Consider the following 24,483-nt stretch of genomic DNA (forward strand, 5'->3'; position numbering starts at 1 on the left):
ATACATTTTAATATTAGGCAAAGATAATGTGAGTAAATCCAAAATGCAGCTTTTAAATGATGATTTAATTTAAGGGGAAAAAGCAGCCCTTTTTGAAAAAGTAACTGCCCCTGTTGTTAAATCATGAATTAATTTTTTGAGTTCAATTTCACCAACCACACCCAGGCCTGATTACTGCCAGACCTGCTACATCAAGAAATCACTCAAACAGAACCTGTCTGACAAAGTGAAGCAGGCCAAAAGACCTCAAAAAGCAATGCCACGATCTAAAGAAGCTCAAGAACAGCTGAGAAATAAAGTCGTTGACATCCATCAGTCTGGAAAGGGTTACAAGCCATTTCTAAGTCTTTGGGACTCCAGTGAACCACAGTGAGAGCTTTTATCCACAAATGGAGAAAACTTGGAACAGTGAACCTTCCCAGGTGTGGCCGATACACCAAAATCACTCCAAGAGCGCATCAACGACTCATCCAGGAGGTCACAGAAGAACCCAGGACAACATCTAAAGAACTGCAGGCCTCACTTGCTTCAGTTAAGGTCAGAGTTCATGATTCAAGAATAAGAAAGAGACTGGACAAAAGTGGCATCCATGGGAGAGCTCAAAGGAGAAAACACTGCTGACCAAAAAGAACACAAAGTCTCATCTCACATTTGACCTTCGGGAAAATATTCTGTGGACTGATGAGACAAAAGCTAAACTTTTTAGAAGGTTTGAGTCCCGTTACATCTGCTGTAAAACTAACAGCCTTTCATATAAAGAATATCAGAGCAGCAGTCAAACATGATGGTGGTAGTATGATGGTCTGGGGCTGCTTTGCTGCTTCAGGACCTGGAAGACTTGCTGTAACTGATGGAACTATGAATTCTGCTCTTTACCAGAAAATCCTGAAGGAGAAGGTCCAACCATCAGTTTGTGCTCTGAAGCTGAAGAACATTTGGGTTACTCATCGGGACAATGATCCAGAACACATGTCCAGCTCTGAATGGCTCGAAAAAACAAAATGAAGGTTTTGGAGTGGTCTAGTCAAAGTCTGAACTTAAATTCTATTGAGACGCTTTGGCATAATCTTAAACAGGCCGTTCATGCTCAAAACCCTCCAATGTGACTGAATTAAAACAATTCTGCAAAGAAGAGTGGGCCAAAATTCCTCCACAGTGATTTGAAAGATTCACTGCCAATTATCGCAAATGCTTGATTGCAGTTCTTGCTGCCAAAGGTGGCACAACCAGTTATTAGGTTTAGGAGCCAATTTTTTTTTTTTTAACAGACTACAACTGTGAGTTCTACTGTTGATGTTTTTGTCATTTGATTTCACCAAACATTTAAGCAATCTCTGATCACAATCATTCTTTTTTTCTGGACTTTTTTCCTCAAAGATGGTGGTTCTCCATTATCCTTCCAGATATTAATAATATGTTAACCCAGTTTTATGATGTTTTAAATGCACAAAGGAGCGTTACCGCAGATCCTTCCTCCCAGCAGCTGTAAGACTTTATAACCATCACTGCTCCCAACAAAAACCACAATAGCCTACACAATGTAGGATAATATATAATATACTGTAAATAGTCCGGCCTGTTAAGGTTCAACACACAGGCACATCATGTACATTGTATATAGTGTTATTATTAGTAGTATTAAGGTTAATATTGTTTGTTGATTTTATATATATTTATATTCTTTTCTTAGTGTGAATTATTATATTTTTACTTATATTTATAATAACTGCGGCTGCTGTTACACCCAAATTTCCCCTCTGTGGGACAATAAAGGCTGTTTCTTCTTCTTCTTCTTCTTCTCTTTTAGTAGCTTCAATGGTTGTTTTTACCTTAGTTGTTTACTTTGCCTGATGCAGATCAGTAACCCTTCTGATCCTTCTGAAACAGAGTAACATCTTTTTCCCAACCACAGCCTATGTCTTCTAACATGGTTGTTTAAGAAATGAGAAGCTTCTCACTGAATTAGTTATGATTAAATAAGCTGTTGCCAGCCAAAACATATTAATCACTGCAGTAATTATCCAGTGGAAGTCTCAATTTGCTAAATAAAACCCAGGTAGTGACTTTTTTGGGGGGCAAGCAGCATGTATTACTTTTCTTCACTAAACAGTAAATAGTTTGTTGAATATTTTAGAATCTGCAAATTGATCTAACTCACCTCTTTCTTCATGAATTGTTCTGTATTAACTATGATGCAAACAATGTGTGACATAAAGCAATTAAAACACAGTCATTACTTATTATTCCATTATGGTTCATTACTCTTATTTACTTACTACTTTTTTGAGGTTTTCATTTAAAGCTTGGTTAGGAACATTAATGTGGATGGAAGAAAGTTGTAGAATATATCATCTTGGAACTTCATATATTGAAATTTTATGCCACTGATGCATGAATTTAATACCAACCAATATCAATAATTAGTAAGAAACTGGGCCACAGGACGTTTCCTTCTGGAGGAGAATGGATTAAGAAATGATCCACATCAGTAAAGTAGGATCCATCCATTCCCTCATATGTAGACCAGAGCCAATCAGAGATCCCGATTGCAAGGTCATGTTACCTCTGACCTTTGATGAGATTGCCAGCTTGGTGCCGACATGATCACGAGCTGAACTGACGTGCTTTATGTCCTGGCACGACTCAAACACAAACATACGCTCCTGACACTGTGCCAGTCTGTCTGAGGGAGAGAGGGCAGAGAGCAGCGTGGGTGCAGGAGGCCAGAGCGCAGGTGGAGACAGCATGAAAAAAATAGACAGATATGCAGACAGCTATGCATACATATGAACATTTCACCAAATACTAAACCATGCAAAAACAACCTCAAATGAATTCACTGAAATTGAAATTACACTGCTACTTAAACTACTTAAAAGTGGAGTCAGTGATGGCTTAGATATCAGGAGAAGTGTGATGACTCTGACACCAGAAGCTCACTAGCACTAACTAATTTTACCATGAAAACAATCTTTTTCTAAACAAGTGTTTTACTTGTTCAATCTAAACAAATCATGGAATTCAAATTTTCTGGTGAGTGCACTAGATATGTGGTCTGCCACTGGCAAAGTTTAGCACTATAAATGGATACTTCTGACTAGCCCCTGTTATTTCTCCTGTGTGTGCATCTCACATTAAGAATACGTCTCGTTAGTCTAAACACTGAAACTCCTTCAAACTTCAAAGGTTAAAAAGTTTGCAGAAGGGGAGGATCAGTGTTCAGCATGAGTTTCTGGCAGGTCGACTGCATTCCAGTGGTGCCGAGCATGAAATACCGCAAACCACCCCTGCACCATAATCCATTTCTCCTGTGTCCATCTCATCTGAAGATGTTCCAATTAAAAACAAGTCTGAGACACATAATCTTACACACACTGAGTCACACATGTGTTTTACCTGAGAAGAAGTGAGCTTTAAAGCCTTTCTTAGAAACGGTGTTGTCCGACTTGAACTCAATCCTCATGTTGTTGTACTGAGAGGTTATGACCTCAGGGACCTCGGTACCACAGTATTTACCATGCAGCTTAGAGTCGGATGAGAGGCCACTCCGCACCTCCACATAGTCGTATTTACACACCTAAAGAAACAAGCAAGTTTCTTATAACAAATATCCATGAGATGGCTGCTATTTTTAGCTGCTTCCTTTTTCTCTGATTGGCATGTTGCATACAGATGCAGAGACACACTCACCTCGTTGCCCTCCAGCTCGAAGGCTTCAAACTGCATGGAGATGCGATACTGAGTGGGTGCAACCACCTGCCACACACAGTTTTTGTTGGGTGGGTATTCTTTAGGCCAACCAGGAGTGCTAATGGTCCCATTTAACTTAGATAGGAGGCCGCCACATGCAGCTGTAAACGCACAGGTGTAAACAGTTCAGCATATGCACAAATACATTCAGCCTCATTCAGCTTTTTTCATTAGAGAGCAACATTTGTGAGTTGAAATGAACAGAGCGCAGAACAGAGAGTTATTATAATAACTTTGGGCTGCGGTTACATTTACACTTGTGGAGAAATGCTGCTTGCAAAAAGACAACCACAATAGCTGAATCATTACATGTACAGTTGTGGTCAGAAGTTTCCATCCACTCATCATGTGCACGAATGTCATGGTAATTTGGGTCTTTTAATGATTTCTTTTAACTGTTCTTTTTTCCAGGGTGGAATGAATGTACAGCATACATCTTTAATGACTTTTTTCAATTCAATTCAATTTTATTTATCTAACGCCAAATCACAACAAACAGTCGCCTCAAGGCGATTTAAAACACAAGAGTTGGGTGCACAAGTTTGAATTGGTATTGGATTTTCTCTAATCCACACAGGCTCAAATGTATACATACCCTTAAATCTTTTAATAAGTGGTACTGAAGGCTTTACAGTGTCTTTTAACTTCACAAGGTCAAGACCTATTAATTTCTCGGTAATGATCATAATTGACTACACCTGGTAGTTTCTCTTTCCCAGCATAAAAAGGATTTGTTTGACAGCACTTATTGGACTGAACAATACAACGAACAATGGGAAAGTCCAAGGAACTCAGTGAAGATCTAAGAAAGAGAAGTGTAGATTTACACAGGTTGGGAAAATGTCTTGGAGCTATTTCTAAACAACTGCAGATGCCAAGATCGTCAGTTCAAACAAACAAGTTATATGGATATGTCACCATTTTTCAAAGGTCTGGAAGAAGATGCAAACTGTCACCTTCAGGTGAGAGGAAACTGGTTAGGCTGATCAGGAACAACCCAGCAAACCGCCAAGACTCAAGCCTGCCGTGAACTGGAAACTGCTGGAACACCAGTGTCATGGACTGATAGGGTGTGGACCAAGAAAGAAGCCTTTGCTCCGAGACTGACACCTTCAAGCTCAACTGAAATTTGCAGCAGCCCACATGGACAAGCTAAATGCATTCTTGAGAGAAGTTTTATGGTCAGACGAAACAAAGATTGAGCTATTTGGCCACAATGACAACATGTATGTTTGGAGGAGTAAAGGTGAGGCTTTCAAACCTAATAACACTGTACAAACTGTGAAGCATGATGGTGGTAGCATCATGCTCTGGGGCTGTTTTGCTGCCAGTGGTATTCGTACATTGCAAGTAGATGAAATAATGAAAAAGGAAGACTGCATCCAAATTCTTCAACTTTACATCATATAGACAGTTGAAGACAGTTGAAACCTGGACACAAATGGGTGTTCCAACAGGACAATGATCCCAAACACACATCAAAACTGGTTTTGGAATGGATGAAGCAGGCTAACATTAAGCTTCTGGAATGGTCTTTCCAAATGTCCAACTTCTACCCTATTGAAAATTTGTAGACTACACTTAAAAGCCAGGTCCAATGCAGGAAACCAACCAGACTGAATTAACTCTACCACTTCTGCCAAGAAGAGTGGTGAAGTATCCAGCCAGATTTATGCCAGAAGCTTGCCAATGGCTACCAAAAATATCTGGTCAAGGTGCAACTTGCTAAGAGATTTTAGCAGTGGTGTATGTGTATATATGAGCCTGTATGTATAGTTTTGATCTTGATTGAATTAGAGAAAATCCAAAATAAAATAAATTCAAATTTGTGCACCCAATTCTTGTGTGTGTGTGTTTTTTTTTTAAACTGTTCAAAGAAAATAATAATTAAAAAAATTACCATGACATTCATGCCCATTATATAACTGTATTATATTATGTTTTATTACCAAATAATATATTTAAATAAAGCCAATAAAGCCAATAAAGTTTCGAGCAACTTCACAATGGGAAATTTTAAAATGGCAGGCTATCTTTTGAGCTAAATAAAAAGCCAATCACTATTAGAGGAAATATGGTATTGATGTAACTTAATTATAAGGTAGCAGCAACAATGTTATATCAGCATCATTAATGTTATATTGAGAATGCCTAACCTGTTAGCTAGCTAACCCAAGGGGAGCATAGGTCTGGTGTCAGACAGATATATTGCCATTTGGTTTTTTTTTACTATAACAGTGTAAACTTTTACATTTTTAGTTACTTCAAAAACTGAAAGGATGTTTTGCTTCATCTTTGCTAGTTAACATATAAACCACAGAAAAGATGATGGAATTCACTGTGCTCTCTCAGACAACTGACCAGCAAATTATAAGAGGAAGCGCTTTCATGTGTGTTACTCACTGTATTAGCAATAAATCATAAAGCCACTTTAAATACCAAAGTACACAAATGCAGGTAGGTCTCCACAGACTTCAGTGTTAAAACTTTACTGCAGAAATAAACATGTTTACATCCTGATAAAAAAGAAAAATGTTTGTGGTCTCTAAAGCTAATTTGCCCTTAAACACAACTGTGATTTTGTAACTCAGTCCTTTAAATTGTATTAAGGGTAAAAGTCATGTGTTATTAGGGGCAGGGGAAGTTTGATTGACTCTCTCTCAGCTAATTTAAGCCTCTGTACTGGACCGCTCAGCTATGTTTGTGGTGTTGGCACGTGTTGGAATATTTTCAAGGGAATTAGATAAAAAATAATAGAGCTTGCTGTGAGAATCATACTGCTAACAGCCTGGCCGAGAAGTCTGTGCTCCATTTTTTTCAGAGAAAATCCAAGTAGTGTTGTACTTAATTTATGTGTTCGCACTAATTAGCAGGTATCTAAGCAATGCACCCAGATGATGTGTGACACTGTCCATCTGTTTGCACTCACCCAAGTAGATAATGTTATAGTGTACTCACAAAACACCTGCACACTTCTGAGACTCTCCTGACTGTCTTCTGACCACCAGGCTCAGTGTTAGAGGGATATAAATCAAAACTGCATGAAGCAAATGTATATAAAAAAAAATGTGGCTACTACTCCCCTGAAGAAATACTGAAAAGCATCAATTTAATTTCACTAGAATAGCTTTAATTTCTCTATGTCTCAGAAGTGGTTTACTCATTTGTTTCAATATGTGGCTCATTACAGAGTAATTTTACGGGATTAAAGGGCCTTCACAGCATTTGCGGCATTGGAAAAACGAACCATGTGGCTATGAGTCAGAAAGATGTTTTTTTTCCTGTTGACGGAGACTGTTCGGATGTTTTTTAGTTTATTTTGCCGAGTAAGATTCACATCCTACAGAAACACAATACACAGGAATGCACATAGAAACAGGAATGCAGCATGCCTGACACACATACACTGTTACCTTCACAGCTCTTCTTGTCAGGGGCTAGTTCATAACCTGGGTCACAGGCACACTTGAAGCTGCCGAGAGTGTTTACACACCTCTGTTCACATCCACCATTGTCTGGCTTGGCACACTCATCATCCTCTAAAAAAAAAAAAAAAAAAAGAAAAAACACGTCAGAGGACATAACAAATGCTTTGTGAAAACACAATCAACTGGCGCACACTTTCTCTCTTTCTCATAGTCTCTCACACACACACACACACACCTTTGAAAAAGTTTGCAGCAAACCCGGCCTTGTTTACAGTCCCATCTGACACAAACTTCATCCACAGCGTGTGTGAGGTAGAGCGCACATCTTCGGGTTTGTCGTAGCCACAGAATCGCCCAATCAGAGGGCTCGTTTCGAGCGGGCCGTCCCGAACTTCCAGGTAGTCGTAAGCACAGCTGTCATGCCTCTCAATCTACACCAACAGGTACGCACAAAAAACAGTGAGATACGCGAAACATCAAATCACAGCTCGCACTAATTGTCTTCCTGCATTGTAACTCGTTTTTCTTTCTTAATCTGAGCCTCACTGAAAACACGAACTTTGACCTCACGGATGTGAAGTCAGATTGAGTCATTCAGCAAACTGACATTTTAACAGTGTTCAAACTACAAAACTAATCCCCCACTGCCTACTGTGTGTCTGCACAGTCTCACACACACACACACACACACACACACACACACACACACACACACACACACACACACACACACACACACACACACACACACGCATGCACCACTACATTTATTAACTTCCTAGCAGTTCTACAAGCGTGAAATTTGACCCAGACATTCCTAAGCACAAGCACGGGATACACATAAATGCACGCAGAAACACACACACAGAGTGAGTCACCTCAAAGGCCTGGAAGCTGAGCCCAACGTTGTATCCCTCAGATACAGCAATCCTCCACACACACTCTTTGGAGGGTCTGTAGTCATCAGGATAATTGGGAGACTGAATCTGCCCTGAGTCTTTGGTGATTTCCCCTCCACAGATAGCTGCACAGGGGACGAGGAGAGAGAGACAGAGGTTGGATATGCATCAGCAGCACTGACTAAAGGCACTTGAAACACAGTCTGTGTACACTATGAATAATGAAAGCCCCAAGAGAAGTCACAGAACACAAAAAGTCATCAAATTCAGAGGCTGAAATTATTATTTACAGTAATTATTCAGTCTTTTGGATTCAAGTATATTAACGCTTTAATTTTTTTAGTTTGTGTGAATGAAGGCGTTACCTTCGTAAATGGCAGCGAAGCCTTTTCCTACCCAGTTGCTGCTGCTGCGGAACTCAATCCACATTCTGCTATCAGTTGAAATCAAGACATCGGGAACTTTATCTCCGCAAAACCTGCCTGTGAAACACACGCACAAAAAACAAATCCTTTAAGTTGTGTTGTCCAGTTCTTGAAGCACAGCCGACAACACGACACTGTTACAGCATCGCATCTTGCACGTGTTTGCAGCATCCTCACTCACTTCAGTAGGATCACTGCAGGATTTCTCTCTGGTATTTCTAGCACCAGTATCTGTGTCAGCGCAGATTTTGTGATTTACGCAATTAGTGTAGTTGTCAATCCTAACATAGCCTTACAGTCACTGCACTCACAGGCATTCAAGATCATTCAAATTTGCCACTTTAGAAAAAAATAGCTTCTACATCTTAACCGTGAAGTTTTAAAAGCTCAGTGGAATGGTGGAAAAGCGAACTATCACAAGCTAAAAAAATAGGGGTGCAATCACTCGTTAACTTAGTCAAGAAATAATAAAATAATTAATTTGAAGGTAGTCAGTTTGCCTCCTCACTTCCTCTTGATCTTACCAAGCAGAGGAGCTTTCCTCCAGTAGCCATCTCGAACTTCAATGTAGTCATACCAGCACAGACTGCTTTTATACAGATCCATGGTGGTGAAGTTCAGAACAATCTGGTGATGGAGCAAAAATATGAAAAAGCAGCAACAGCAACAACAACACATTTACTGCAAGAAGTTTAGTACAGATCTGTTCATTGAAGATAAAGGGAGTGAGAGCACGGGAAGAGTGGAGTACCTGTGTGTTAAGACTTAATCAATATACAGTCTCTCTACCAGAGGTTATTTATTTTTTATTGGCTTTGCATGCACATTCACTGCACAGTAGGGTGCTACTGAGTGTGTGTGCGTGCATGTGTGTATGTGTGCACCTTTTCTCCAGGTGTAACAGATATTCTCCAGACACAGTGTGTGTATGAAGGGTATCCGTTGGGGTAACCAGGAGATGAGAAGTTGCCCGTTGACTCTTGGAGCGTCTCTCCGCATGCTGCAATACACACACACGCACACACACAGATGGAGTTACATTTTTGTGGTAAGTCCTGCTCTTGTGTGTAATCCTTTCAGCTGCCCGCTGATGACTTATGATCAGTATATTACTAAAGAACACATGGCTCTCATATTTATTATTAGTCTCAACCTGCACAAAATTCATGTTTTAATTTCCATTTCACCAAAGTAAATATATTACAGGGTATTTATTCCAAACAATAGCATCAAACATGCTCTGCTTTTGTGCCATTTATGTTCATATTATCAGATGCATCCATATGGAAACTGTTAGACACGTATTTCTGATTTAGAAACACTCATGTTTCATGTTGCTTTTGGCTTGTCTCGGTTTTGCATGTAGGAGGCTACATTTTTGTTCCTTTGTGCATCAGTGTGCATGTGAGGTCCAACCTCAGTCATGAAGCCCCTACACCATTTAGCAGAATCAAACATTCCCCAGTAGTAAAGTCATTTACTGTAACGGAACAGAAATTTCATACTTTTAATTCATTACTTTTAAAAAAAAAAAAAAAGAACAGAGCTAAATGGGAAAATCGTTCAGTATTTCTCTCTTTATCCGTCATCTTGAGCTTAATGCTGTCGCTGTCTCTCAAAAGGAGGTTAGCCAAATGTGCCCCTCCAATCCCATCATGCATGCTGTTCACCCCCCCCTCACAATGCCCTGGGGCTCTGTTCATCTGTCAGTGAATATGGTATCAGTCAAATATGACCTTATAAGGTTGAAGTTGTATCTATTTCCAGCTGGGAACCACTAACACAGTCTCACTCATTATCTAGAATATATATATATGTGTGTGTGTGTGTGTGTGTGTGTGTGTGTGTGTGTGTGTGTGTGTGTGTGTGTGTGCAGTGCAAAAGTCTTGAGCCACCACCTATAATTTCTTTATATTTAGCTGGGAAAATGGGAAATAGGTGTAGCAATTTATTGAAATGTGCAGAAATATATGGTGATACAGTAAATAAGGCAAGAGATTGTACATTTACAGACATGGACAAACATGTTGACACTTCCATTAAAGAGAGAAAAACAAACCATGGTCAATGAAATCATTTGAAACTGGCAAAAGTAATAATAAATAAAAAATGTACTAAAAATTACCCAATGAAAATCAGACATTGCTTTTGAATTCTGGTTCAACAGAATTATTAAAAAAAATAAATAAATAATGACCTGGACAAAAACGATGGTACCCTTAGAAAAGATTGAAAATAAGTTGACCACAGGGACATCTTAAACTGAGGCGTATCTTGTAACTAGCATCACAGGTGTCTTCTAACTTGTAATCTGTCAGTCTGCCTATTTAAAGGATGAAAAGTAATCACTGTGCTGTTTGGTATCATGGTGTGTACCAAAGTGAACATGAACCACAGAAAGCCAGAAGGACATTCCAAGCTCTTCTTTGGATGTTGGCTGCCTTTTGTTCCATTCTCTGTGAAGATGATCCCACACTGCTTCAATAATGTTGAGGTCCGGGCTTCGGGGGAGGCCAATCCTTGACTGATAGTTTTCCATTGTGTGTTTTTCCAGGTATGCTTTTACTGCATTGTTTGGTATCATTGTCGTGCTGAAAAATTAAGCCGCTGCTAATCAAACTCTTTTCAGATGGTATTGCATGGATCCAAATCTGGAGGTACTTTTCTGTTCACAATTCCATCAATTTTGACAAGATCCCAGTGCCACAGATTGAAATGCAGTCCCAAACCACGACAGAGCCATTTTACAGATGGCTATAGACACTCATTGTTGTACCTCTCTTATGACCTCCTCCGAACATACTGATGATGATTTGAACTGTAAAGTTCAAATTTGTACTCATCACTCCATCAGACCTGTTGCCACTGATTTTCAGTCCAGTTCCTGTGTAATTTGTTATCCCTCAGCCTTTTCTCCCTGTTTCCCTTCTGTAAGCATGGCTCTTGACAGCCACCCTTCAACTGAGACCATTTCTGATGAGGCTTCAGTGAACAGTAGAAGGATGAACTGAATGATGCATCTCCCAGGTCCTCTGTGGATTTTTTCCTATTTCCTTCTATTTTATGTCTGTCAAACAAAATCTTTTTGTAGATTCAAATAAAGAAATAGGAACAAGGTATGTGTTTTTGCAACATGCTGATGTTAGAAAAATGCCTAAATTTAAAATAGTTTTTTTGCTAAGCTGTTAGGTGCCTTTATTAATGCTTGAATAATTCATAAATCAGTGTTAAGTGGATTAACAGGCAAAAAAAGTTTCTTCTGAAAATGGTCAGGTAAAATGACTGGACTGAAAATGAGTGAAAAAGCAGCCGATGTCTAAAGAAAAAAAAATGAAAAGACCTTTGGAAAGTATGGAGAAGTATTTAATTAAAAATGGCAAGAAAGTCTGGCTCATTGGAAGCAAATATAAATAAATGAAGGTTGGATCAAGACTTTATGCACGACAACAACAGAATGCATACTCCAGTACAAAAAGACTGTGGCTTTATTTAAATATATTATTTAATATACTGTGTCTCGTGTTCAGTAGATCACACCAGTGAGAGCTAATCTTGTGTGAAGTGTTCAGTGTTTCAGCCAAATACCCCACAATGACTTCACTTCATGGCTATGGCTAAAGTTTGCCAATACATCACTGAACTTTGGTGAGCAGCTGCAAGTCCCACATAAACAAACTGTATCTAGTTTAATAGCTATCTATAAGTACTTAAACAGGATCATTAAAGAATATATTAGTTACCAGTAAATCTTGTTGTATTTTCACAATGAAACCAGAGCAGATCTTCTGTCTGTAGTGCTGACTCTCTCACTTTAGAGACACTCAGTGATCTTGCTGCTTTACGAAGCTTTGGGTATTTAATAAACTCAGAGGAAAGACTCCTTCAAACAGCTGGAAGCGACAAACAAATTTCAGCCTTTAGCTGTTAAACAGTAAATTCTCAGTTAGACTTGTAGATGTTTGCTGCTGAATATGACGTGCTTCTCCTGCAATGCTGACCTATAACATTAGATGTCTTTTAAACTGTAACATGGGCTGTGTTGAAGTGCTGTGTATCAGTAAATGAGACATGCACACATAGGTGTGGCATATGTTGCACTAAATCATGTGTAGCATTCATGCACAAGTCATGTCAGTTTGTGAGAATGCCACACTTAAATCCAATGACCACCACCATCCATTGCGGTTCTGTGTAAACTGCTGGTATGCATACTGGTCAGATCTCACACGTCTTAAGTAGGCCCGAGTGACGAGTTTGACGTTAGCTGGCTGAATTGTTTGACACCTCATAGACTTGGGGATGTAACTGTGTGTTTGTGTGTCACTGTGTGTGGCCCAAAGTAATGGCATCATTTGCAACTATAAACCTTTGTGACACCACTGCACTTCATAGTGAGAACAAATCCAGATTACATTAGAGCGACTCACTCGGGACCAGAGGAATGCCAGAACAGCACGGGTGTGCACTTGAAATGAGTGTAAGAAAGAGAACTTGCGCGTGTTTGTGTGCTTGAGAAAAAGATCCCGAAAACATGGAAAAAACAGATTACTCATTTTCATCTCCAGACCCTGGGGACTGGAGGGCCGGGCCAATCTTATGCCAAAGATACAAGTAGATAAACAGAGGTCATTTTTTTGTGTACGAGCAATGACGACGACACTCACATTCACTGACGCACACAAACACACACACACTGCTGACTGAAAGTAAAAGCATCTGTACCTGGACATCTATACAGCTTCCTTGCCTGTGCAATGTCTCCTTTACTGAGCCTAGTCCGCTGGCCAATAGCAGGCCGGACCCCATTTTCATCTCTAGATGGAAGGATGGTGTCGAGGAACATCCCACTTCAGGGAAGGGAAAAGAGCCAGCATTAAACATGGCACTGGAACACATAAATAAAATTAAAGAACAATCAAACTGTATGGAAAAGTGACCTCCATGCAAACACTGATCACCCCACCGCTGCAGTTCTGTGTTTTCTCTGACATGTGCATTGGAGCTGACTGGAGAATGGGAGGGCTTATATAAGCGGGTATGGCGCAGATTAAAAAACATCCTCAGATGGAAAAAATGTAAAGTGAACCCATGACAGTTTTCTCTGCCAAATCCAAACTTTCTTCACCATTTTAAATGATGCAGATGTATAAAGAAATAGGAAAAGATTCCTTTATTCTGAAAACCTTCCATCAGTTTTATTGCATCATGCAAACACATCCAATTTCAGTTAAAGTAACTGTAGGTGGCCACAAATGTGCTTCAAATGCAAAAAACACAACCTTTTCTCATGAGTTTGTAATTTTTTAGGTTGCTTAACAAAAACAAACATGAACTACACAATGTATTTCACTAAGCGGTGATAACAGGTAATAGTTTTTTTTTTTTTACTATAACCAGTTATCTAATTGAACCATTAGTTCAGCATCTCTAATTTTATGGTTATAGTTACAAATGGTTTTTTTTTCTGTACCTCTCAATTTTTTTTTGTAAAATATCTCATGAAATATTACCAGCCATGTTTAAGTCTCTAGCTAAACGCACTGTAGCCCTGAACTTTTCCAAATGCCAGTAGGAGGTGTTGCTACAATGTTACAGTGTAAACGTGCACAGCAGTCAGACTTGACATTAAACAAGCTTTAGCCTGACTAGTGCAAAGTACATTATATTGCCAAAAGTATTCACTCACTGAGTGGGGTCAGCAGATGCTGACTTTCCAGATGGTCTGTTGGTCTCCAGCAGATGACCAACTTTCTGCAGAGTCAGCCACTACAGACCTCCAAACTTCATGTGGCCTTCATATTAGCTCAAGAACAGTGTGTAGAGAGCTTCATGGAATGGGTATCCATGGCTGAGCAGCTGCATCCAAGCCTTACATCACCAAGTGCAATGCAAAGCATCAGATGCAGTGGTGTAAAGCACGCTGCCACTGGACTCTGGAGCAGTGGAGACGTGTTCTCTCGAGTGACGACTCACACTTCTCCATCAGGCAATCCGATGGATGAGTCTGGGTTTGGTGGTTGCCAGGAAAACAGTACTTGTCTGACTGCATTGTGCCAAATGTAAAGTTTGGTGAGGGGGGATTATGGTGTGGGGTTGTTTTTCAGGAGTTGGGCTTGACCCCTTAGTTCCAGTCAAAGGAACTCTTAATGTTTCAGCATACCATGCTCCCAACATGACTGCACACCAGTGCACAAAGCAAAGTCCATAAAGACATGGATGAGCCAGTTTGGTGTGGAAGAAGCTGACTGGCCTGCACAGAGTCCTGACCTCAACCTGACAGAACATCGTTGGGATGAATTAGAGTGGAAACTGTGAGCCAGGCCTTCTCATCCAACATCAGTGTCTGACCTCACAAATGCACTTCTGGAAGAATGGTCAACAATTCCCATAAACACACTCCCAAACCTTGTGGAAAGCCTTCCCAGAAGAGCTGAAGCTGTTATAGCTGCAAAGGGTGGGCCAACATCATATTAAACCCTATGGATTAAGAACAGGATGTCACTCGAGTTCATATGCATGTGAAGGCAGACTAGCGAATACTTTTGGCAGTATAGTGTATGTCTGATGCCCAGCTGAACAGATCTAAGAACTGTGCAAGTAACTGACAGGTGACTTCAAAGCTAGCACTCGGTGCCCTGCCACCTGCACACCGCTCTCCTGAATCAAATGGAGCATTTATGGTAGTGAGAATTATTTCCTGCTGTGTGTTGCATGTGAGAAATATTAACTTTGGACAATGTCTCAACCTGATTCTCCTGATGTTATGTAGAGATTATATGATTATGCTTTTGACAGGTGGGTAGGATACCCAAAAAAGTTGATCATGCCTGCTCTGATTCATGGTGTTTCTTGTTGTGTTACTGTGTAAGAATCTGGTAGAGTGTTTAATTTATGCATAGCTCAACAATGATAATTTACAGGACTGTGTACACCTGATGTTTCCACAGGAAAATACAGAATGGAGCCAAGCTGAATAAACCAAAAGTAACAACAATGACAACAACCCAGAAAACACTTGGAAAACTATCAATGTTGTGATTTCACAAAATTACAGAGCAGACTTTAATGTTAATAAAAATCAAACTTGGTATATCGTGATCTTTAAAACTCAATCCACAGCTTACCGTGAGAAGGTGTTTCTGGCGTAGTGCATGATGCTATCAAAATCATATGGCTCCCCAAGAGAGTTTACCTCCCCTGGCTCCATCTTGAGGAAATTATATTCCTGGCCTGGGAACCAGAAAACCACACACACACAGACACACGCACATACACACAAATATTTGAACACATGCAGATGCAGCAGCATGAGAAGGTTTAGTTTTATCACACATCAACATTCAGACTGTAACCACTTAGTGTGCTTCCATAAGTGCACAAACAAATCTGTTGTTTACAAAGACAGCCCGCACAAAGCATCATAAAATGCCTCAGTCTGAACAGAAAGGGCCTTTTTAGGGCTTTTGTTGAAATACTTAAAATCCAGTAGAGCAAAGTTGGTGAAAGCTCTGACATGCTTCTAAATAAAACCGTGGGTCAGGTCTGATGTCCTGCTATGCGATTTGATTTCACACCTGTCAGATTACACAGTAGTGCAGAGAGGTGTGTTTGAGCAGAAGTGACAGACAGTGGTGAAAGCAGTCCAGGTGACTTCACAGTCATTAAAAGGCTCATTCACACTCACTCAGTCAGACATGAGCGTGAATTTGGAAACGCACACACTCGGCCTATAAACGTTGTTGTTTGTCTGTGGCTAGAAACAACCTGAATTGATCCCAGCAGAGACCACAGGTGTCTAATTATAGGTCTCACCTGGTTGGATGTTATCCCGGATAATCGTCACGTGATCGTCACGGTCGGGCCGCGTGTGCTCATGCCAGAAGCCAATGACGTGCCCCAGTTCATGCACCACAATGCCAAACTTGTCACAGTTCTTTCCTATGGAGATGGCCTGGGGCCCGTTGCCACGACGACCCACATAGGAACAACACCTAATGAGGATTAGTAGGAAGTTGATAGCAGGGAGATGGGTGGACGGTGTTTACTACACAGTTGGCAGTGGAAATAAGCATCTGCACTGTTCTGCTCAATTAACAATACACACACACACACACACACACACACACACACACACAAATACACACACACACTTCTTTTCAGGATTTCCTGGCCTCTACTACAGCCACAAGAGGAAAAGCAGCAGGATTTAGGTACATAAAACACTCTGATAATGCTGCGGTTTCATAACTGAATGTGAATATGCTGTGAAAGTTCACATATCGCTACTCAGAACACACACACACACACACACACACACACACTTTCATTCTCTTTTTCTGGTTAGCAGAGACAGCCGTGCCAAGCTAACAAATCTGATTAAAGTTATCCAGTGAGCTGATTGCACGGTAAGGATCAGGAGTCACTGGAGTAGATAGAGTCTCTCTCTTTCTATTTTTTTTTTCTTGCAGTTTCCCTTTTAACCATAAGTAAATTCACACAAACACACATAACAGATTTAAATGTACTGTGGTTAAATATTGCATTTTTGTTTTTGTTTCATTAATACACATCCACACTGCACAGCCAAGCTGCAGGGTATTTAGAGATCGGCTTAAAGTGCCTAATGAAGCCAACCAATCACAGAACAGAAGGCAAGGCATCATCAGTTAACACACAGATATTTTCCTCATGTCAGCAGCTGCTGGTTTTACATTTAGAAGTCAACTTATTCAAACTCATCCATGCGCAACATTTTGAGCTTCATCAGGCAAGAAATATTATTGTGGGAACAAAGAACCAACATTGTAATTCTATAAATCGTTTCCTTACTAAGGTTTGAAGTGATGCTTGTGGCTGCATGAGTGGAGATGTCAAAATGCAATGTCTTTTTTAGAGTCCTATTGGAAAATTATAAAGCTGTCTTTTACTTTTTTTAATAAAAAACAAAGAAAACCAACAAGTTAAATTCCTTCTTTAGACTATAAACCATCCAAGAACTTCACATATAAATTAGAATTACTCTAAAATGGGAATTTAATATCTCCCATTAAATCTCCCATTTAATGTGTTTCAGTACTTTTGATTCACGATGCCATGAACACATTTTAGTGCGTGAGGTTTGATCCCACAGTCTGTTAACAAGAACATTTCCAACGACACCAAATATGACAGAGTCTGCAAATAAGTATGTGATTGTGTTTAATTCTGCAGCCATAAAAAAAAATAAATAAAAAAAATACATAGAATAAAAAGTATTGCAAGATGTGACACTACCGTGGTGATCAAGGGTTTTATAGCTAACTAAAACCAAAAGGGAAAACCAAATGAAAAGTAAAAGAAATATTATGAGAGACGCAACACTCAAAGAATCCTGAACTGAATTCCTCAACAGCAGCAACGCTGGTCCAAGCGTAACTTCAAAGAGGGGAAAAATGCTTTTTAAAGCCTTACCCTTAGGCAAACATTTTTCAGCTGGTTTCCCGTTCATGGATTAAGCATGGTCCTAGACTAAAAGGAAAAAGTCAATAAAAAATTTAGTCCAGGATTAGACATAATCCGTGTATGGGAAGCTGGGCCTTTAAGTATTATTTATCAAATTTGACTGGTGAATCTATACATGCAGCTTTAATGTCCAAGTGAAGTTAAATTAGATAATGTTTCAAAATAACCACAATAACCAGATGATGAGCGTTAATAATAATCTGTGTATACTATGTAACTATGTATCTATATAACTTATAGTCTTTAATAGGTCTATATACTGTTAGTGTAAACTTGTGTATTGTTAGGAGAACACTACACAAGTTAAAAAAAAAAATCTATAAATGTTGAAAATCCCTGATCCCAAAGACACAATTGATTTTTTTTTTAGTTACTCCAAGTCAAAAGATCAAATGGTTGTATCTGCAAAACATTTCCTCGTATAAGCAGAAGCTGGAACCAGTGAGCGTTCTGCATTTTTGCTTTTTTAATGCTTGTTTAATAAGAATCACTGCTAGGTCATTTTTTTAACACTAACTCTGCAAATTCACAGTTGGAGCTGGATATCCTACTCTTTCAACCATGTGCACAACACAGTCTCGGAACGATAAATGTCCTGATCTCAGGCACCCTAAAACCTCCCATCCAGTCAGTGAAGTGTCACCGCTGTACAAACACACTCTGACCCACCGTGCTGCCACTCGACAGAACAATGCACTTCTGCAGAATATGAACAAAAAAAAAAAAACGCATGAACATACAAACACTTAAGCCAAGCGCTGTGATTGGTGGGATGGGGAAACAGGAGCAGGACAGGAAGGAAAGTAGAGCCATTGTTGAGTGACCACATCGTCTCTCCGTGTGACAAGGTCACTAGTGAACTCTAGGTACACACACAATCACAAACACACACGCTCCAAACTCACCCGCAGGGTCTGTAGGTGAAGACTATGTAGCTTTCTTCATCTGTCTTCTCAATGAAAGTTACGCACGTCTGTTTCTCCCAGTGGCGCATGGCCTGCTTGAACATGGCCCTCTGACTGCCTAAAACACACAAATTTTACATCCTCCTTTTACACAATCACACATCAGTGTGTGTTTTACTGCTGAGCGGGCAGCCGTCCAGCGGAGTTGCTTACCAGTGAAGTTTCCTCCTATGACGTAGGGAATGACTCCTCCAGGCCATATCCTCTCAGCTCGGGAAGTGGCTGCTCGAGGAATACGACTCTTCACAAACTTTCCATTCTTCCCACCATTCCCAGGTTGGCTCTTTGGACTGGCAGCTCCCTTGCTGTCATTCTTGGGGAGATAGTCTAATAGAGTGGTGAGGGGGACAACCACAATTAATTGTGTGTTGTGTTCAAACCTAATAAATGCTCCAGCAATTTTTTTAATAAATATCAGGTCATAAATGTGCTTCCACAGTAATGACTGATGCTGCTTCTTATTATATCTGACCTTTCACAGTTTGTTGTCAAGTCAGAGAGTAATAAAACTCAAACAGAAATAGTTCTGCTAATGTAGTGCAGCTTTTTATTGAACATTTCATTTAAAGAAATTTATAACGTATGCTGAATGAGTCAAATCCTAAAAAAAAAAAGCTACAGCACACTTTCAGCGGTGGTAGATGTCACTGTGTAAAACAAAGGTTGTGGTGCAGCTTTGTCAGGTCTATCAACACTTGGAAGCACTTAAAACAAGTTAAATTGTAATGGGGACAGTCTCTAGTTTAATCAGTGTCTGGATGTGCTTCTGGTGTCTCTGATTTCCTCACTGTGAAACATTTCATTTGACTAAACAGCTAGACAGACATTTGGTGTTTGATGAAATCTCAATTTAAAAACATCCCAGAAAGATGGGCAAGCTGTATGAGGATTCACTGAAGGAAAAGGCACTTTTCTAACAAGGAAACCTGCCTGTCGTACTTTCTATGATGTGACTGTTGGGTGCTTTTTGTAGAAAAACCTGTTGTGTGACTTTGTTTTGCATGAGTGGGCTTTTATAACAGTTTATAGTGTAGTTACAGTCATGTGAAAAATAAAGTTTCAGAGCACTCTACGCAGTCCTGTGAAAAACTACCTCAGATGAACTACAAAACATGGCATATTACACTGTGTCACAAAACTAAGCCGAAATGCAGATGCAGAGTATGAAAGGCTAAGTACATCCTTACTGCTTCCCTAGGGATGAAGAGTGCAAATAGAAGCCAGATGCTGCTAAATGCACATAAGTAACTGATCTTCAGCAAATGTGAGCACCTCTATAAAACCAGAGGTTTTGTCAATTTGCTGGTCTAGAGCATTCAGCTGTGTGTCAACACAATGCCACTATCTTCCAACATGGATGCAAATTATCCACCAAGTTCAGAGCGCGCAGAGAAACTGCAAAAAAAAACCCCAAGAGCTACCTCTCAGATTCTGCGGGCTTCAGTTAAGCACATTAAATGTTAAAGTTGATGACAGCACAATTAGAAAAAGAACAAATATTGTTTGTTTGGAAGGGCTGCCAAAACACCTCTTCTCTCTAAAAAGAACATGGCAGCATGGCTTGGGTTTGCAAAGCTGCATCTGAACAAACCACAAGACTTCTGGAACAATGTCCTTTGGACAGGTGAGACCAAAGTTTAGCTGTTTGGCCATAATGCACAGCACCACATTTGGAGAAACCCAAACACAGCAACGCAAACCTTGCATACCATGTCAAGCATGGTGGTAGAGTGCTGATGATTTGGGCTTGTTTTGCAGCCACAGCACCTTGCAGTCACTGAGTAAACCATGCATTCCTCTATATACCAAAGTATTCTAGTGTCATGGTCCAGGATCCATTGGACCCTGTGTGTTTTTGGTTTGACGTTAATTTGTCTGTTCTGGGGTTTTTCTTTTGTTGTGGGGTTTTGTTATGTTTGATTTTCTAGTTCCTTGTGTTTCCCAGTGTTCAGTGTCAGGTCTGCGTCTCTGTTCTCTTGAGTCACTTCCTGTTTTATTTTGACAGTCTCATGTTCTCTGTGCTTTGTGTTTAGTTGTGCTTCCCCTTTGTCATTAGGTTAATTTGGTTCACCTGTTGTCCCCTGTTGTTTCCACTCTCCCTGATTTCCTTGTGTGTATTTAAGCCCTTAGTTTTTTCTCTGTTCTTTGTTGCATCGTCGTCATTGTTTCCCTGAGTGTTTTCCCCTCTTGCTGTGTGTTTTTCTAGTTTAAAGTTTTGGTTTTTCACTTTTCTCCCAGGCTTCCAGTTTGTTTATGCCTTGGTTGAGATTTCGGGTTTTTTGTATTTTGTATTATTCGAGTACCTGAAAATAAAGTAGTTTTAGTGAAGTCTGCGTTGCGTCCTGCATTTGGGTCCACCCCTCCCAGCACTCAGCATCCCACCGTGACATCTAGAGTCCAACGTGACGCCTTCTGTCTGACAGCTAAAGCTTGGTCAAAATTAGGTGATGCTACAGGACAATGATCCTGAGCACAGCAGCAAATCTACAGCAGAATGGCTGAAAAGATGTTCCTGTGGCCCAGTCAAAGACCAGCCCTCAACCTGATTGAAATGCTGTGGTGGGACCTTAAGAGAGCTGTGCATAAATGAATGCCCACAAACCTCAATGAAGTGATGCAATGTTGTAAAGAAGAGTGGGCCAAAATTCCTGCACAGTGATGTGAGAGGCTGATAAAGTCATAGAGAAAATGATTACTTTTACATGATTGCTGCTAAAGGTGGCTCTACTAGCTATTACATCATGTGGTATACTTAGTTTTTCACAGAACTGCACATTCAGGAAGATCAATTTGTCCTCCATTTATATTGCAAGAAAACAGTTCATCTCACGCCTAACTTAAACTATTAAGTATCTTAAGCTCTTTGTCTCTACTTTGTATATGGCTGCAGTTACAAGGACATAAGAAACTTTGCTTGAAAAGGAAACAGTGGCTTTCTAGATCACCCAGTTCAAGAAACAGTAATAACCAAGTAAAGTTAAAGAAAGTCACTAAGCTTCATCATGCGAACCCAGCGGTTTGCATGAAGATCCTTAAAGTTTGAATCAAAGCATGCGATAGATTTTAGATTGCTTACCTAAACCAAACCTACGTATTCTTTCCAGCAGAAGGTATAACGACCCTCTCTTTTTCACACTTTCATGTTCCTCGATTCCACCTGACAAACAAAAGCAAAAAAATTAAAATAAAAAAAATCAGACAGTGACAGATCCTGTTGTTCTCAGGTGACCTCCTGTTTACTCCACTTCCTTTTCAAGTTACTCTGTAACTGATGGCTAATGAGAGCGTTTCAAATAAGACACAAGACAGAGTGTTACACGATAATCACAGAGTGAGTCCACTTACCAGACGTGTGACCCTGTCGAGAGTGTGTGCGCATGTGTGTGTGTTGTGTCAGGTCTATCGTCCTGTCAATCTGGAACATGCGCAGGTCCTCCTCATCTAAAGCGATGTCGCCCCAAAATACAGCTGGAAGTAAGAGAACATTTTCCGGTTATTATCAAATCCTAATACTGTTATGAAAAGTAAAGATTATTGCATTAATCTTTATCATCTGAGTGCACTGTGCACAGGCCAAACACAAAGACCCAAAGCCCACCATGAACACAATCACAGTGTGAAAGTGTGACAAATATACCTTTCAATTCGAGCCCAACAGGAACCAAAGAGTGCAATATTGTACCTTCTGCTTTAAAAGCACAGCAATCTAAGCAATAACAAAAAGATGGATGCAGCCATCATCACATCACGTAGTTTGTGAACTCCATTTTTTTTTTTTTTGCCTCAACTTGAGAGATGATGACCACATCACGAGTGAGAGGTGGATATGACTGAGAAACTGAGGGACACTACACACACACACAGACAGTAATAACTTATCATTGCTCTAATTCAATTCAGTTATATTTTTATAGCGCCCAACCACAACAGTTGCCTCAAAGCACTGGAAAGTAAGGAGCTTACAATATTAGAGAGAAACCCCAACAATCAGATGATCCCTTATGAGCAGCACTAAGCAATGGTGGGAAAAAAGAACTCCCTTTTAATGGGAAGAAGCCTCCAGGAGAACCAGGCTCAGGGATGGACAGCCACCTGCTGTGACTGGTTGGGGGTGAGTATATTTTACTCTAAATCAGATGATGGTTTACTAAATAAACATCATGTTGCATTAAAAAAAAAAAAAATCTGAAACTGAGCCCATAAACTCACAATAATAAATGTAGTGAGCAGTTAGATGATATAAAGTTAAACTTATTTTTGCAACCTGCTGGCCATGAGAAAGAATGACCATTTAAGGCTCTTATATATTGACTTTTCAGACCCTGAGGCTAAGTCCATCTTTTCTAAACAGCCAGAGATATCAGCCATTTCATATTGGTTAATATGTGTGAGGTGTTATATTTAATACAAGGGAACTGAAAGGACTAGTAAGGTACTTGTAATTTTCAAGGTTGTTAAGGCTGGGATTTATTTATTCTTAAGTTAGGTTCATGTTCAAAGCATTTTACCCTTTATGACCTCTGGTTTAGAGGTCTGAGATTCTCGGATTAGGGAAATACAAATGTCCTTTTGTTATACTCGAGGCAGGACGCTGAAGTAAATGTCACGCATACCAGGAAATTACTCAGTGACATCCTATACTTTTGAAGTGACGACTTAATTTAATCTTCTGGCAATCTACTGTCTAGCTTACTGTATAGCAATACTTGTATACACTCAATTACCAGAACCTCCACTCTGATATACAGAAATGTATGTCTGATATAAACTGGAGCTTAGAGAGCAGCTTTGGCTTCCTATTGCCTCTTCTTATTCATACACACACACACACACACACACACACACACACACACACACACACACACACACACACACACACACACACACACACACACACACACACACACACACACACACGGTTGTCTTCAGTGTTAGGTGTAACATGTTACTGTAATCACATTACATTTTTTTCAGTAACACAGTAATGTAACACTTTACTGCACTAAAATCAGCAATCAGTTACAAACGTCATTACTTCGGTTAGAAAGGTTCTTTAGTTAGAAATAAAAATCACTTGTGCTGCAGTCACCTGATTTCAGTTCGTTTGCAGGGAAGAGGAAAATGGTGGAGGATTCTACAACTTCTGAGGAGCAGAGATATGGACATTTTTTTAATTTTTAGTGCATGAAAGGACAAGAGCGCAGTGATAAAGTGCAAGCTTTGTCCAGAAGCAACTGCATTACACTGCAAACACAACATCAGCTCTTTGCAAGCATTTGCACAGACAGCACGCTGACACACAGCTAGCTGAGAACCCAGAGTGTATGTCAACCCCAGCCCAGCAGCCAGAGTCTGAACTTCAGCAGGTAACACAGGCAGTGATGAGCAGTCAGTCTTGCAACACTGTAGCCTCCATTTCTACCTGAAGTCTCTTTGAAGTCTCTTTGTGCTGGTTTTCCATTTTGCTTTTTGTTGTTGGCTTCATGTTTATATTTAAACACTAAAAGAAAGCTCA

The 24,483-nt window shown here is 40.0% G+C and overlaps 1 protein-coding gene across 1 annotated transcript in view; it reads right to left on the bottom strand.

The window, feature by feature from the left end:
• tll1 (tolloid-like 1) overlaps window positions 1–24,483 on the bottom strand; it is a 65,529-nt gene that overhangs the window by 18,909 nt on the left and 22,137 nt on the right. The window contains exons 3-17 of the mRNA XM_030736076.1: window positions 22,314–22,436; window positions 22,045–22,125; window positions 19,122–19,295; window positions 18,909–19,026; window positions 16,315–16,493; window positions 15,627–15,732; window positions 13,225–13,349; window positions 9,387–9,502; window positions 9,027–9,129; window positions 8,443–8,559; window positions 8,057–8,202; window positions 7,414–7,609; window positions 7,164–7,289; window positions 3,691–3,851; window positions 3,397–3,577 (exon numbers count right to left, since the gene is read on the bottom strand). Of these exons, the coding sequence (XP_030591936.1) occupies window positions 3,397–3,577; window positions 3,691–3,851; window positions 7,164–7,289; window positions 7,414–7,609; window positions 8,057–8,202; window positions 8,443–8,559; window positions 9,027–9,129; window positions 9,387–9,502; window positions 13,225–13,349; window positions 15,627–15,732; window positions 16,315–16,493; window positions 18,909–19,026; window positions 19,122–19,295; window positions 22,045–22,125; window positions 22,314–22,436 (2,052 nt within the window). The remainder of the gene's footprint in view (window positions 1–3,396; window positions 3,578–3,690; window positions 3,852–7,163; window positions 7,290–7,413; window positions 7,610–8,056; window positions 8,203–8,442; window positions 8,560–9,026; window positions 9,130–9,386; window positions 9,503–13,224; window positions 13,350–15,626; window positions 15,733–16,314; window positions 16,494–18,908; window positions 19,027–19,121; window positions 19,296–22,044; window positions 22,126–22,313; window positions 22,437–24,483) is intronic.

This window comes from Archocentrus centrarchus, chromosome 1 (assembly GCF_007364275.1).
Source record: "Archocentrus centrarchus isolate MPI-CPG fArcCen1 chromosome 1, fArcCen1, whole genome shotgun sequence".
NCBI classification, from domain to species: Eukaryota; Metazoa; Chordata; class Actinopteri; order Cichliformes; family Cichlidae; genus Archocentrus; species Archocentrus centrarchus.